Source organism: Bufo bufo, chromosome 7 (assembly GCF_905171765.1).
Source record: "Bufo bufo chromosome 7, aBufBuf1.1, whole genome shotgun sequence".
NCBI classification, from domain to species: domain Eukaryota; kingdom Metazoa; phylum Chordata; class Amphibia; order Anura; family Bufonidae; genus Bufo; species Bufo bufo.
In genome coordinates, this window is record NC_053395.1 from 55120630 (window position 1) to 55132746 (window position 12117).

General features: G+C 43.6%; 1 protein-coding gene across 1 annotated transcript in view; it reads left to right on the top strand.

Annotated features, from left to right (window-relative positions):
- SNX29 (sorting nexin 29) overlaps positions 1-12117 on the top strand; it is a 581792-nt gene that overhangs the window by 102048 nt on the left and 467627 nt on the right. Inside the window, exons 12-13 of the mRNA XM_040441656.1 lie at positions 9598-9661; positions 11120-11248. Coding sequence (XP_040297590.1) covers positions 9598-9661; positions 11120-11248 — 193 coding nt within the window. The remainder of the gene's footprint in view (positions 1-9597; positions 9662-11119; positions 11249-12117) is intronic.

Genomic DNA, 12117 nt, shown 5'->3' on the forward strand with positions numbered 1-12117 from the left:
CGATTACATCGATTAAATTGATGAATTTTTTCTGCCCTAGATCTATAGTACCGCTTTCTTGGCTGTCTATAGGCCCATACTGTACCTCCAAAAAAATCATGGCATGCTCCACTGTACGCCATAGGGTATAACTGCGCTTCACATAGGTACCGTACATAGAAACATGGAGTGCCTACATGGCGATATTTTGTGTAATGGTAGTCAATGGTGTTGTAGTGCGACATGCTGGTCTTCGATGTGATAGTCGCAAAAAGTCCATCCAGTTCAAAGTTTTTTGTGACTCGCAGTCGTAGCATGTCGCAGCATGTCGCATTGCGACACTATTAACGATCATTACAAAAAATATTGTGCAGCACATGTTGCCATGTAGCTGTACCCTTTTTGTTACGCGAGTTCTGTCGCTGCGTAGACGGACCCTAAGGGTCTTTAAAGGGCTTGTTCATCTTTTGGGGGGATATAGCGCAGACCTGCGAAGAGAAGCATACTTACCTGCTTCCCGGCGCTGGTTCCCAGCTCCTTTGCTTTCCAGCCTTGGCTGTTCCTGTGGGCTATCTGGATGTAAACTTCCTGTTTGGCACTGCTGCAGCCAATCCCCTCGCAGAGCAGGTCACCACTGTTGCCAGCGATTGCCTGCAGCGGCATCTAACATGAATTTTACATTCTGAGAACCCAGTGGAGCAGCTGAGGCCAGGGAGCCAGTGCCGGGATACAGGTAAGTGTGGTTATCTGCCCAAGTCTGCTCAGGAGGAGGGGTGGTAAGCCAAAGGTGCACAACCCCTTTAAAAGTGGTCTGTGAGCAGTTTTGTTATGTAGAACTGCTGACAGACTCAGTAAGGGCATGGGGCTTCTTTTAATAAAAAAAACAAAAAACTTTTAACCCCTTGACCATTCTCCGTAAGTGCTTCAGGTTCAACCATTTCCCGAACTCTGGTTCGGTTCCAAGAGGTACCTGCCAGCCTGAAATCAATCTAGCAGAACAACTGGAGCAATGACTGTGGAGATCCCTGGATCCATGTGAGGTCCAGGGCTGGTTCTAGCTTTGTTAGAAAGAGATTGTCATGTACTATATTATGTCCATTTTTTACATCAATCATGGCATAACCCCTTCAAACGAAGCAAGACTAGTCACAAGGCAGGGACAAAAGGAAATAAAGAAAGAGGGGATTAGTCACAGGCCCCTTTAGAAAAAAAGGGTCTGGGATATCCTGGCAGGGCGCCAAAGGAAGGACCGTAGATAATGGTTCTAGGTGTAATTAGTTACTGGGGAGGTAATAGGCTGCCACAGGTATACAGTCCAGATAAGGAGAAACCTACGTGGACGTGGTACAGAAATGAATAAAAGAGAGGAAAAAAGAAACCTGTATATGGCGCCAGATACCTCTAAAGTGATAATATCCCACTAAATAATGATTAGTGGTTGGTTATGGGATATCTTCAATTGGTTGCCCTTAAAATCAAGGGCAGTAACTTAAAAAACACATGTACCTTTTGGTAAAATAATCGAGTCCTATAATGATAGCAATGCTTTAAATATGGTAAAATGATGTAGTAAAAACGTAAGAATAAAAACGATGAAAGACACTCACTTCACCCAGGAGGGGCAGGGTGGGCTAAAGCTCAAGACACCCACTCTGCTTCCTCCTGCGCCTGGGTCGCCTGAAGAGTGACCGGAATTAACGGCAGTCACACGTGGTACATCTGATTAATATCCTTTAATTTGCACAGGGTAAGGGAAAAGTGCAGGCTCAACGCGTTTCGGGTCTATAGGATCCCCTTCATCAGGAGCTCCTATCGCTCTATCATTTAGTGGGATATTATCACTTTAGAGGTATCTGGCGCCATATACAGGTTTCTTTTTTCCTCTCTTTTTTTCATTTCTATACAGGTGTGGCACTGTTTCTGTAACAAATCAGCCATGTTTTTCTAACCCCATTAAGTACGGAAACCCTTGAAAGATTTTGGAACTTGAGTTATCCCCGCTAAGGCCGTACTGTGTTTTGCAGTTGGCAAATTGCGGATCCGCAAAACACGAACACCGGCAGTGTGGGTTCCGCGTTTTGCGGAATGGAAGGTCTGGCCCTCAATAGACCAGTCCTATCCTTGTCCGTGATAAGGACATGAATAGGACATGGTCTATTATTTTTTTTTGCCATAGAAGTGAATAGGTCGGGATGCGGACCCAAACATCGTTTGTGTGCATGAGGCCTAAAACTGAAAGATTACTTTCCGACTGTACTGGCCAAGTCATGTGGCACAGGTTATCTCTGTTTTTGTCTGGGTATTTTGATTTCTATAACTTATTGCAGACTTAGAAAATGATTAAGGTGCAAAAACAAACAAACAGAAAAGCATTCAGTTCTCCATCTGTAACTTGCTATTATATAGTGTGACCACCAGGGGGAGAAATTGGCCTTCTGTATCCTGCTCTCTGTGATTCTCATTTAACATGTATCTAGCTAAAACCCCACATCCATTTACTAGTGCTTCACTTCTAGGTTCTCGAGAGGTTAAAAAAAAAGAAAAAAAAGAAAAAGGAAACAATATCTGTGCGTGGAGCGCTGTCCATGGTAACTGTTGAGCATGTGAACTAAAAGAATAATGACCTAAAATGGAGAAATCCCCTGGAAATTCTCCATTTGATTGGTAACGCTCCCTTGTAAAGTGTGACTAATTAGGAGAATGCAAAGTAGCATCGATGACCCTACCAGGCAAGTGTATGTCTGGATTATATTGTCTCATCTTTCTGCGTAGCGGAGAAATCTTGTGTGTAAAATGGCTATCCCTCGGCCATTAGATAACGGAGGGGCTTCTCGCTAGTTGCATAGCAACCGCATTCTAAATGGAGAGAAGGTATGAAATATGGAATAGCAGAGTAACAAAAGCGCAGGAGAACCGAAGTGTACACCGGCCGTTCTTTTTTTATAATTTTTTTTTTTTTTACATTTTTTATGGTTATTGGCCGACATCAAGGGGAGGCCATGTAGGAAAGTGCGGTCACGTATTCAGTGTATGTCTCATAAATAGGTCATTTTGCAGTTTAGTCTTTGTATTAGTAGTATGTAATTAAATCCCCGCAGTGCCATAAAGCCACGTGACGCTTCGCTGTAAGTGATGATTATGGGCCGTATTAAATGAAACGTTCTGTAAGTAGATGCGGTCGGCGTTGGCTTCGTACTCCCCAGCGTACCATAGAGATGACAGCTCGCATCTGCGTCGCTCCTAATGCTTACAGCACGTTTGTCGATGAGCAAGTCACCGCAGTGTGCTTCGCGAGACAGCGCCTGGATGCTAATTCGCAACGGGCTCGGACGCAGCCTTTCCGTCGCGGCCCGTCCTATTCCGTAAGATAAGCAGGGGACGATGGGGCCTTGTAGTCCCAACGCTTACGACATGTCTGTAGATCGTGCAATCCGGCAAGTTGTGAAATATTGTTCTGCAGCAGCCACAGGTTAGGAACCTTCTCAGGATGTCACTAAACATAAGACAGATGGTAGATGACACGGACTGCTATTAATCGCATCCGCTGATATGTCTCTGGGCAGCCCTAGCATATGTCTTATTAACACTGACAATGTAAACACACTGAGGCTTTCTAACTTGTTGGGAAATGAACGTTTGCTATTTATAAAAAATGAATAAGTAGACGCAGGTAAGTCCATATACACCATATGGGCATAAGTCTTGTGAAAAGATGGGTCCTTCTAAAGAGCTCACCGAATTCCAGCATGGTCCTGTAATAGGATTTCCGATGAAGCGGGGTCACTAAGGGGGTCATTTATCATGCTGAAATCCGCCTAAATTAGGCTACTTTCACACCAGCGTTTTTTTCTGGATCCAGCAGGGTTCAGCAAAAACGCTTCCGTTACTGATAATACAACCGTCTGCGTCCGTTATGAACAGATCCGGTTGTATTATCTTTAAAATTGCCAAGACGGATCCGTCATGAACTCCATTGAAAGTCCATGGGGGACGGATCCATTTTCGATTGTGTCAGAGAAAACTAATCCGTCCCCATTGACTTGCATTGTGGTTCACAACGTTTTGCTCCGCATCCCAGGACGGAAATCAAACTGCAGCATTCTACGGTTTGTTCTCCGGTATGAGAGCGGAACGGAATGCATTCTGTAGCACTCCGTTCTGTTCAGTTACGTTTTGTCCCCGTTGACAATGAATGGGGACAAAACGGAAGCGTTTTTTTTCCGGTATTGAGACCCTATGACTGATCTCAATACCGGAAAATATTAATTCTAGTGTGAAAGTAGCCTTAGGTGTATATCAGGCACAGATTGTGGCGCAACAGCTAGGGTTGGTCCTGCTAATAGGACACCTTTCTTATGTTTCATTGAAGTGCCATTGCTGAGCAATACTCATTTTTATACAAATTAGCTAATTGGGGCATCAGTGGGCGAGCAGAGCCCCTTGGATCACCAGATCTTCGCCCTGCTACTTCTGCCAATTTCCCTTTCCCATAGATTGACAGGGCCAGACATCTAGCCTGGACTTTTATTCTAAAGCCTGCGCAATTGCTCACAGGATCAACGCATCCGTGCACGCGCCAGTGATGTCCGGAGCTGCGTGGAGGATCATGACTTGGGATATACTTACTTCGCTGCAGCTCTGGACGACTCCAATCTATTCTCCAATCCTGTGAGCAGTGGCACAGGAGCTAAAGTAGAGGGTCTGGTGAGATGTCTGGCTCTGTCAATGAATGGAAAATGGAGAATAGCAGGAGGAGCAGACTGTTGAAGATCTGGTGCTCCGTGGGGCTCGGCCCATCCTTCGGTGCTCCAATACGCTCATTTTCATAAAAATTAAAACAAGTATTACTTAGTAACGGCTCTTCAGCTGAGCATAAGAAAAATTTAGTTTTAATCGGCAGCATCAACCATACCAGTCATCGCTTTTAGCAATGATGAGAGTGGCAAACGAGCTAGCAAAGTGCATGAATGCAGTCCTGTTTAGGACAAGTAGACAGTTTCTTGTGGTCCAGGTGGTCACTGCAGAGCCTACTGCAGATCCAATTTGTGATGTCGTGACTGTCCTTTGAGATACAGCAGCCCTTCTTATACAGCGGTCTTGGCATGCATCTGTCTGTCTGTCTTGACCGTCTAGAACCCTCTCTACACATGTGTGCCCTCCTCTGACCACTTTTGACACCACCAATGCACTGCAGAAACTTCTCATCCGACTCTTTCTGAGATTTGACGGATGGACCATCTAGTTTCTTGAAGTCCCACTATTTGGTCCTTGGCATAGTGAACCCTTCAACAACACCCAATCAAAAGTCCTGTAAGAGAGAAAATGAAAAACGGTGCTGTCAAACAAAAAAAACAACAACAGTGAAGCTGGGCAAAAAAGAACAACAGTGAAGCTGGGCAAAAAAGAACAGCAGAGAAGCCGGGCAAAAAAGAACAGCAGTGAAGCCGGGCAAAAAAGAACAGCAGTGAAGCCGGGCAAAAAAGAACAGCAGAGAAGCCGGGCAAAAAAGAACAGCAGAGAAGCCGGGCAAAAAAGAACAGCAGAGAAGCCGGGCAAAAAAGAACAGCAGAGAAGCCGGGCAAAAAAGAACAGCAGAGAAGCCGGGCAAAAAAGAACAGCAGAGAAGCCGGGCAAAAAAGAACAGCAGAGAAGCCGGGCAAAAAAGAACAGCAGAGAAGCCGGGAAAAAAAGAACAGCAGAGAAGCCGGGCAAAAAAGAACAGCAGAGAAGCCGGGCAAAAAAGAACAGCAGAGAAGCCGGGCAAAAAAGAACAGCAGAGAAGCCGGGGCAAAAATGAACAGCAGAGATGCCGGGCAAAAAAGAACAGCAGAAGCCTGGGCAAAAAAGAACAGCAAGAACCGGGCAAAAAAGAACAGCAGAGAAGCCGGGCAAAAAAGAACAGCAGTGAAGCCGGGCAAAAAAGAACAGCAGTGAAGCCGGGCAAAAAAAGGATTTGAAACTTTGATCACTACATGTTACAACGCCTCCGCATTCCCATATTGTAAAATAGGCCTTTTATCTTAATTTCTTCTCGGTTTTCTATATTCTGATAGCTTGCAAGTGGATGAGGTGAATATTTTTTTTTTACAGCTAAAAAACAAACATTAAAGCTGAGAACTACTATGGGGACATTGGGGGCCAAAATGAATACAAAAATGATATGTCCGTTTTTTTTTCCACTGTCGTGTGAATGTAGCCTAATGTGTTAGGTCTGCCTTGGAAAGGGGAATCTTGACATTACAATCAGTCTTGCTCTGACCAAAGTGAGGTGCACGGTACCCTTCACCAGGGACCCCTGCACGTTTATATTCATGGTCTTACTGTTTTATTCTGCTACCTTCTTGTTTGTCGCTCGCGTTTTTTCCGGAAGAAAAGAATGCCCCGTGTGGACAGTGAGTCTGTACGGTCCATAATGATTGGTATGGCTGCACTGGGCCCACGGGCGTCGGACCGCATCTCTGCAATAAATAAGTAAATAATAGATATACATGTGAATACAGGCAGGAGACAGCTTTCCAGATAGAAGGTTCAGCTCAGCATAACATTCATTCCTGTATGCATTATTAATAGGATTAAAGGAAAAAACCACATTACTGGTGAGTACAGCAGGGGAATTATTCCTGCCCTAAGCAGTGCTCCTATTGTCTGCCCGCAGTCCCGTCCAAGAGCCCAGGCATCGCACAGACGAAAAGTTAGATATCAGAGAAGTCACAGGTAGAACTGATGAGTTTGCACATCCATTTATAATGCTGCGCCGTTGTACTGGATCAGAGGCTGACCTCACATGGGACCTCAAGCGTCCAGAAGTGTTATTTTCCATCTTTAGGCCCATGTTTAGGGAATTTCAGGTAAGGGAGGACGGATCGTTATTGTTATAATTGTAACCATAACAATTACAATATAAGGTTAACTAATAAAAGGCTTACTTGCTCCATAAGCATATATGTGTAGGGTAATATTGAGTACCGGGTAGAGATAGAGGTCACTTCTACGGTGTTACATTCACATTACCGCGGAGAGGTGTATGATCTAAGCTGTAATCTTTTTAGCACTGCTAGACTGGGGTGTGAAGTCTAAGGGTCAGTTTCCACACGGCTGATTTTCAAATACACATGTAAAAAAAAAAATCAGCACTGAATCCAAGCAGATTTTTTGCGCCTCAAAATTACATGCGTTTTTTTTTTTATTACGCGTGTTTTGTAAAGCATTTTTCAGGCACATTTTTGACTTTATTAAATTCTATAGTACTTTTCCCACAAGAGTTTTTGGATGTGTTTTTTGGAGCGTTTATGCGTTAAAATAAAAAAAAAAAACGCATGAAAAAATGCGCATATGTGCTCAATGGTGCATTTTTTTCTGCTTCCCATTCATTTGAATGGGAAAATCAATCCTGATTCTGCCCTATAATATAAGACATGCTGCTTCTTTTTCACAAGCAAGTGCTGCTTCCCATTGAAATGAATGGGAGGCTGTTTTGAGGCGTTTTTGGAGCAGATTTGGAGCTGATTTTGAGGCAGAAACGCTCCAAAATCTGCGCCAAAAAACTTAATGTGAACTGACTTCAAGGGATCACATGGTCTTCACCTGTAACCCCTGCAAGGAGAGAGAGACTTTTCTTCATGTGGATCCGAAGAATAGTCATGGATTTGGCAGCATTAGCACTAAAGCAATAGTAGTGTCGTTGGAAAGTAAACAAGGGTTGCCACTAAGGGAGCAGTCAGGATGCGACAGGCCCGAAGACCAGGTAGGAGCGTAAACCGGAATGGAGCCAAGGGTTAGAGCCGGGAGGAGAATAACAGGAACCAGATGAACAACCTCAAGGACAAGGCAGAAGCAATATCTAGAAATAAGGCCAAAGTCAGAACCAGGAACAGTAGCACAAGGAACGAAAGCCAGGACTGGGTATGAACCACAATCAGCAGGCAAGACATCACCTCTAAATTAAAAGTAATCTCTGGCCTTTAGCAATCCAAGAAGCTAGAGCAGGAGAACCAGGACCCAAGACAGCAGGGTTATGGCGGAAGACTCTATTTTTGATTATTGTAACGGAGGCAGACAAAGCAACCAATGTGTCTCTGCTAGAAAATAGATTGCCCTCTCCTATCCTTTTTTTTGGCAGGAATAATGGTGGGAATTGCTGGGATAATAGGAGGGGAGGTCATGGCCACTGTACATTTGTAATTTATATATATTTATTTGTAAAAAAAAACTTTCAGTATGGTAATGGTATTTTCGATGCCCTCTGTGAGTAATGCTCATCAGTCTAAGGCTTCGGTCACATCACCGTTCAGCCTTTTCCGTTGTCCTTCTCCATTTAGGAGCAGGAGAACGGAAGGACGGAGAAGGCTCATAACTGAGCCAAACAGAGCCTAAGGACCCATAGACTATAATGGGGGTCCGTTATGTTTCCGCTCAGAAGATGATTTTGGAGCGAAGACTTTTGTCCCGGCATTATAGTCTATGGGGTCCTAAGGGCTCCGTTTGGCTCAGTTATGTGCCTTCTCCTTCTAAAACGGAGCAGGAGAACGGAAAGGCTGAACGGTGATGTGAACGAAGCCTTAGGCTTATTTCACATATGCGTAAAACAGATCCGTCCGGGAACAGTCTGTCTGATCCGCCTCTGCCGGGTGCAACCGTGCCGGAATTCTGTCCAGCCCCTTTCGCTATAATGGGGGCCGGCGGCAACCTGGCAAATATGCAGAGGAGCGGCCAGACAAATACCGTATGGAGAGGACAACAATTAATTCCTGCGGATTCAACCTTCCTATGTACAGAGATGAGCAGCACCAAACGCTATAGCATAGCATAGGTGCACTTTGGTAGCTGTGGCACTCCACGCCAGTGAAGCTCAAACTTGCTTTATTTGTATCTGTATGAAATTGGAGTTACAGTATCGTCCCAGAGATTTCTATAGATGCCGCTTTACTGAGTCAAACATGCTGTATGTAGGAGCCATTATACTCTACGTTATCATGAGAATTCATATGGCACCAAGCCACAGGTGTTCAACTGCTGCACATATTAGAGGAGCATCACCCGCTTCGTACCCATCACCGGATCTGTACAAAATGATTAAATTCGCCTGTTCTGATATCTCAAGTCTAAAACCTATCAGAGCTGCCTTAATAAATAAAGCGAGGTGTCTGTAAATGGCACTATTTTGGAGGGCGGCTTCCTGTTCTTTTTTGTACAGATGAGCAGCGTGTTCCATTTTGAGAGTTCGATGACAGGCAAGTATGAAGAAACAGGTTTGTTTTAGCATAACTGCACATAGCACAGGCTGGCAGGGACTCAAGAAATGGCTGCCATGTGAACTGATTATTTTTAACTTCTCACTGAAATCGAAGCCAAGAATAGGATTTTCATGATATGACATAGGATATTAGAAAAGAAGCCTATAATTGGAAATGGGATTATTCAGTGACGTGGACGCCTGATTTACATATGAACACAGAATGAATTCATTAGAAGCGCACGGGCCTGAAACGCGTTGCCGTCTCTAAAGTTATATATATATTTTTTAAGGTGTGCACGTCTTTCTAATGAAATGCCCATCGTATATTGGAGTAACCCTCTCTGTGCTGTGATGGTTAAAGGCTGTTTGTTGTATTTCTTTAGGTGAACTCCGTCAAGCTGTCGTTCTCATGATGAACAGGAAAAAAGAACTTGAGGATGAAAATGCGTAGGTTTTAATTAACATTGTTAAGCTTCTTTCCACTAGTGTTGTGTGTGTGGTCATGGAGAAATGTCGGTGCTCTTGCCTGTTGTATCTTCTGGCCCCTAGATCAGTCAGCGGTGGGTTCCGGCAGAGCATTGGCGCGGTGTTTGCTCGGTCTCATATTTTAACTATAACACACTAGCCAGATGTTACATGGGAGGGAATGAAAATGTACGAACTCCCATTTGCAGAGTGCAGGAGTGCATTGTGCGTTTTCTTTCCACGTTACTGAATTATCTCTTTCTAGAGGCTTTCTGTCCTTTTTTTTTTCCTATCGACTTTGTGCATCTTTGCCCAAGAGCATTCAAGGACTCTGTAGAGTGCCGCAGGGAGTCGACAAAGGTCAGAGCTCAGGTTTTTTAATTCCCATTGCTTATATACCGTAGTCACATTATGTTCTGCAGTGCTGTGCAGAGATTGTCCTCATTCACATCAGTCCCAAGTGAGGTTTACAATCTAATTTCCCTGTCTCAGGCGTACACACTGAGACTAGTTTTGTAGGAATCCAATAAACATATCCCTCTTTTGGAGGAAACAAGAAAAGTCTGAGGAAATCCACACCACACAGAGAAAGCATACAACATCCATCCAGATGTTGCCCTTGGTGTCACTCAAAGCCAGCAGTGCGAACCAGTGAGACTCAAACTCCCAATAGTACACGATTTGTCTTCATATTTCTAAGTTTTTATACCCATTATTCAACCAATATGTTCACTTCTACAGTGGATCTAAGAAAAATAGTGAAACAATGTTGCAAATACTAATAGTATTACTATAATGTTTATATACTGTGTATCTCCATGGCTACAGACTACAAACAAACTCCTTGTAGTCTGGTCGTTCCTTCCCTCTGCCTATTCCAATACTATCTGTAAGTTATCAAGAAAATACTGTAAAAGGAGTGATTTCAGGCTCACATTACACACAGGGTTTGTTACCAGTCTGCAACCGTAGGGGGCAAACAAATCTGCATTGGAGTTGTATACACAGAATAGTGGGATAGTTTATTTGCAAAGTTTTTTCATTTATTTTGCTTGGTGAAATTAGAAAACTTTCAAAAATGTGCATACGTTATGCTACTTCGATGCTATGACTACCAAAAAAAAAAAAAGTAATAAGGTTTTGTTCACATCCGTCATAGAAGCATACAAACGGAATACATGCCAGAGACTGCTCTGTCACACAATGGGCACGAATGGTGCCTACCAGACCCCATTGACTGTAATGGAAGCCGCTGGGTTTTCATCATGGATTCCGTCATTTTACTGCATCGTGCCTCCAACACAGATGTGAACACAGTCCACGATTGAGAACACAGAGTTTGTGGAACTTAGTTACCACTACTTTTTCTTCTCTTGTTTAAACATTTTGGAGGAAAGGCAGACTTTGCAGAATGTGGCAGATGGTTTGCTCTTTTTCCAGATCACTGAGAAACCTGCTTGATTCAGAGATGGAACATTCTTCAGCACTCAGGCTGGAGATTGACAACCTGAGGAGGAGTGTGGCAGAACAGGAGGAGCGGCACGCAGCGAAAATCCAAGCTTTGGCAAGGTAGGAGGCTTCAGCCAGGGAACGGTTCCAGCACACTTCAAAAGGGTTTCAGGCCATGGAGTTAATGACTGATCTGCTCAGGACAGTTTCTAGCACTTAATTGCAGAAAGATTAACACATGGCTTTACTGGGCACAATGCTCCACATTTGTAATATTTGGCTTAAAGCATTAGTTTAGACTGCAAGTCTTTTACTGTCTGGAAGCATTTTCATTTTTACAATGCAGTACCATTGAGGTCCTCTAGGTGGCAGTTTTGTTTTTGTTGTTATTTGGAGAGGTATGCAATTGAATTTACCCGTACTCGAGCTAAAAAGCGGAGAATTTATTGTAGATTGCCAAATAGTGCTATTTGTATTCCTAGATTGCACCTTATGGCATTCACTGACTTGTGGGCAAGAACGTGCATTCATTATTATCTTAGCAATTATTTTATTTCCACAATGGCCATTAACTGTCGGCCGTGATGGGAACAAAGGTTATCATGCCTCATAAAAATACGTTACCTTTCACATTTGTATTTTGATTCTTTGATGCAATGTCTTAGACTTGTTGTACCGTGGAGTCTAAACCATCGTAAACTTCATTCATAATCGAATCAAGCGCCTGCGGCTCAGTACAACATGGGCTTTAGGTATGTTATTTCAGTGGTCGTCTTACTACAGCTCCTTTTATATTGGGCTTATCCAGGATTAGAAAAAGATGGCCGTCTTGTTCCAGAAACAGGACCGCACCTGTCCGTGGCTTATGTCAAGTATTGCAACTCAGCTCCATTGAATTGAATTGAATGGGGCTGAGCAGAGCTGTTTTTGGAAGAAAGCAGCTATGTTTTTCTAGTCCAGTTTTTCTAGTACTCAGGATAGGTCATCAA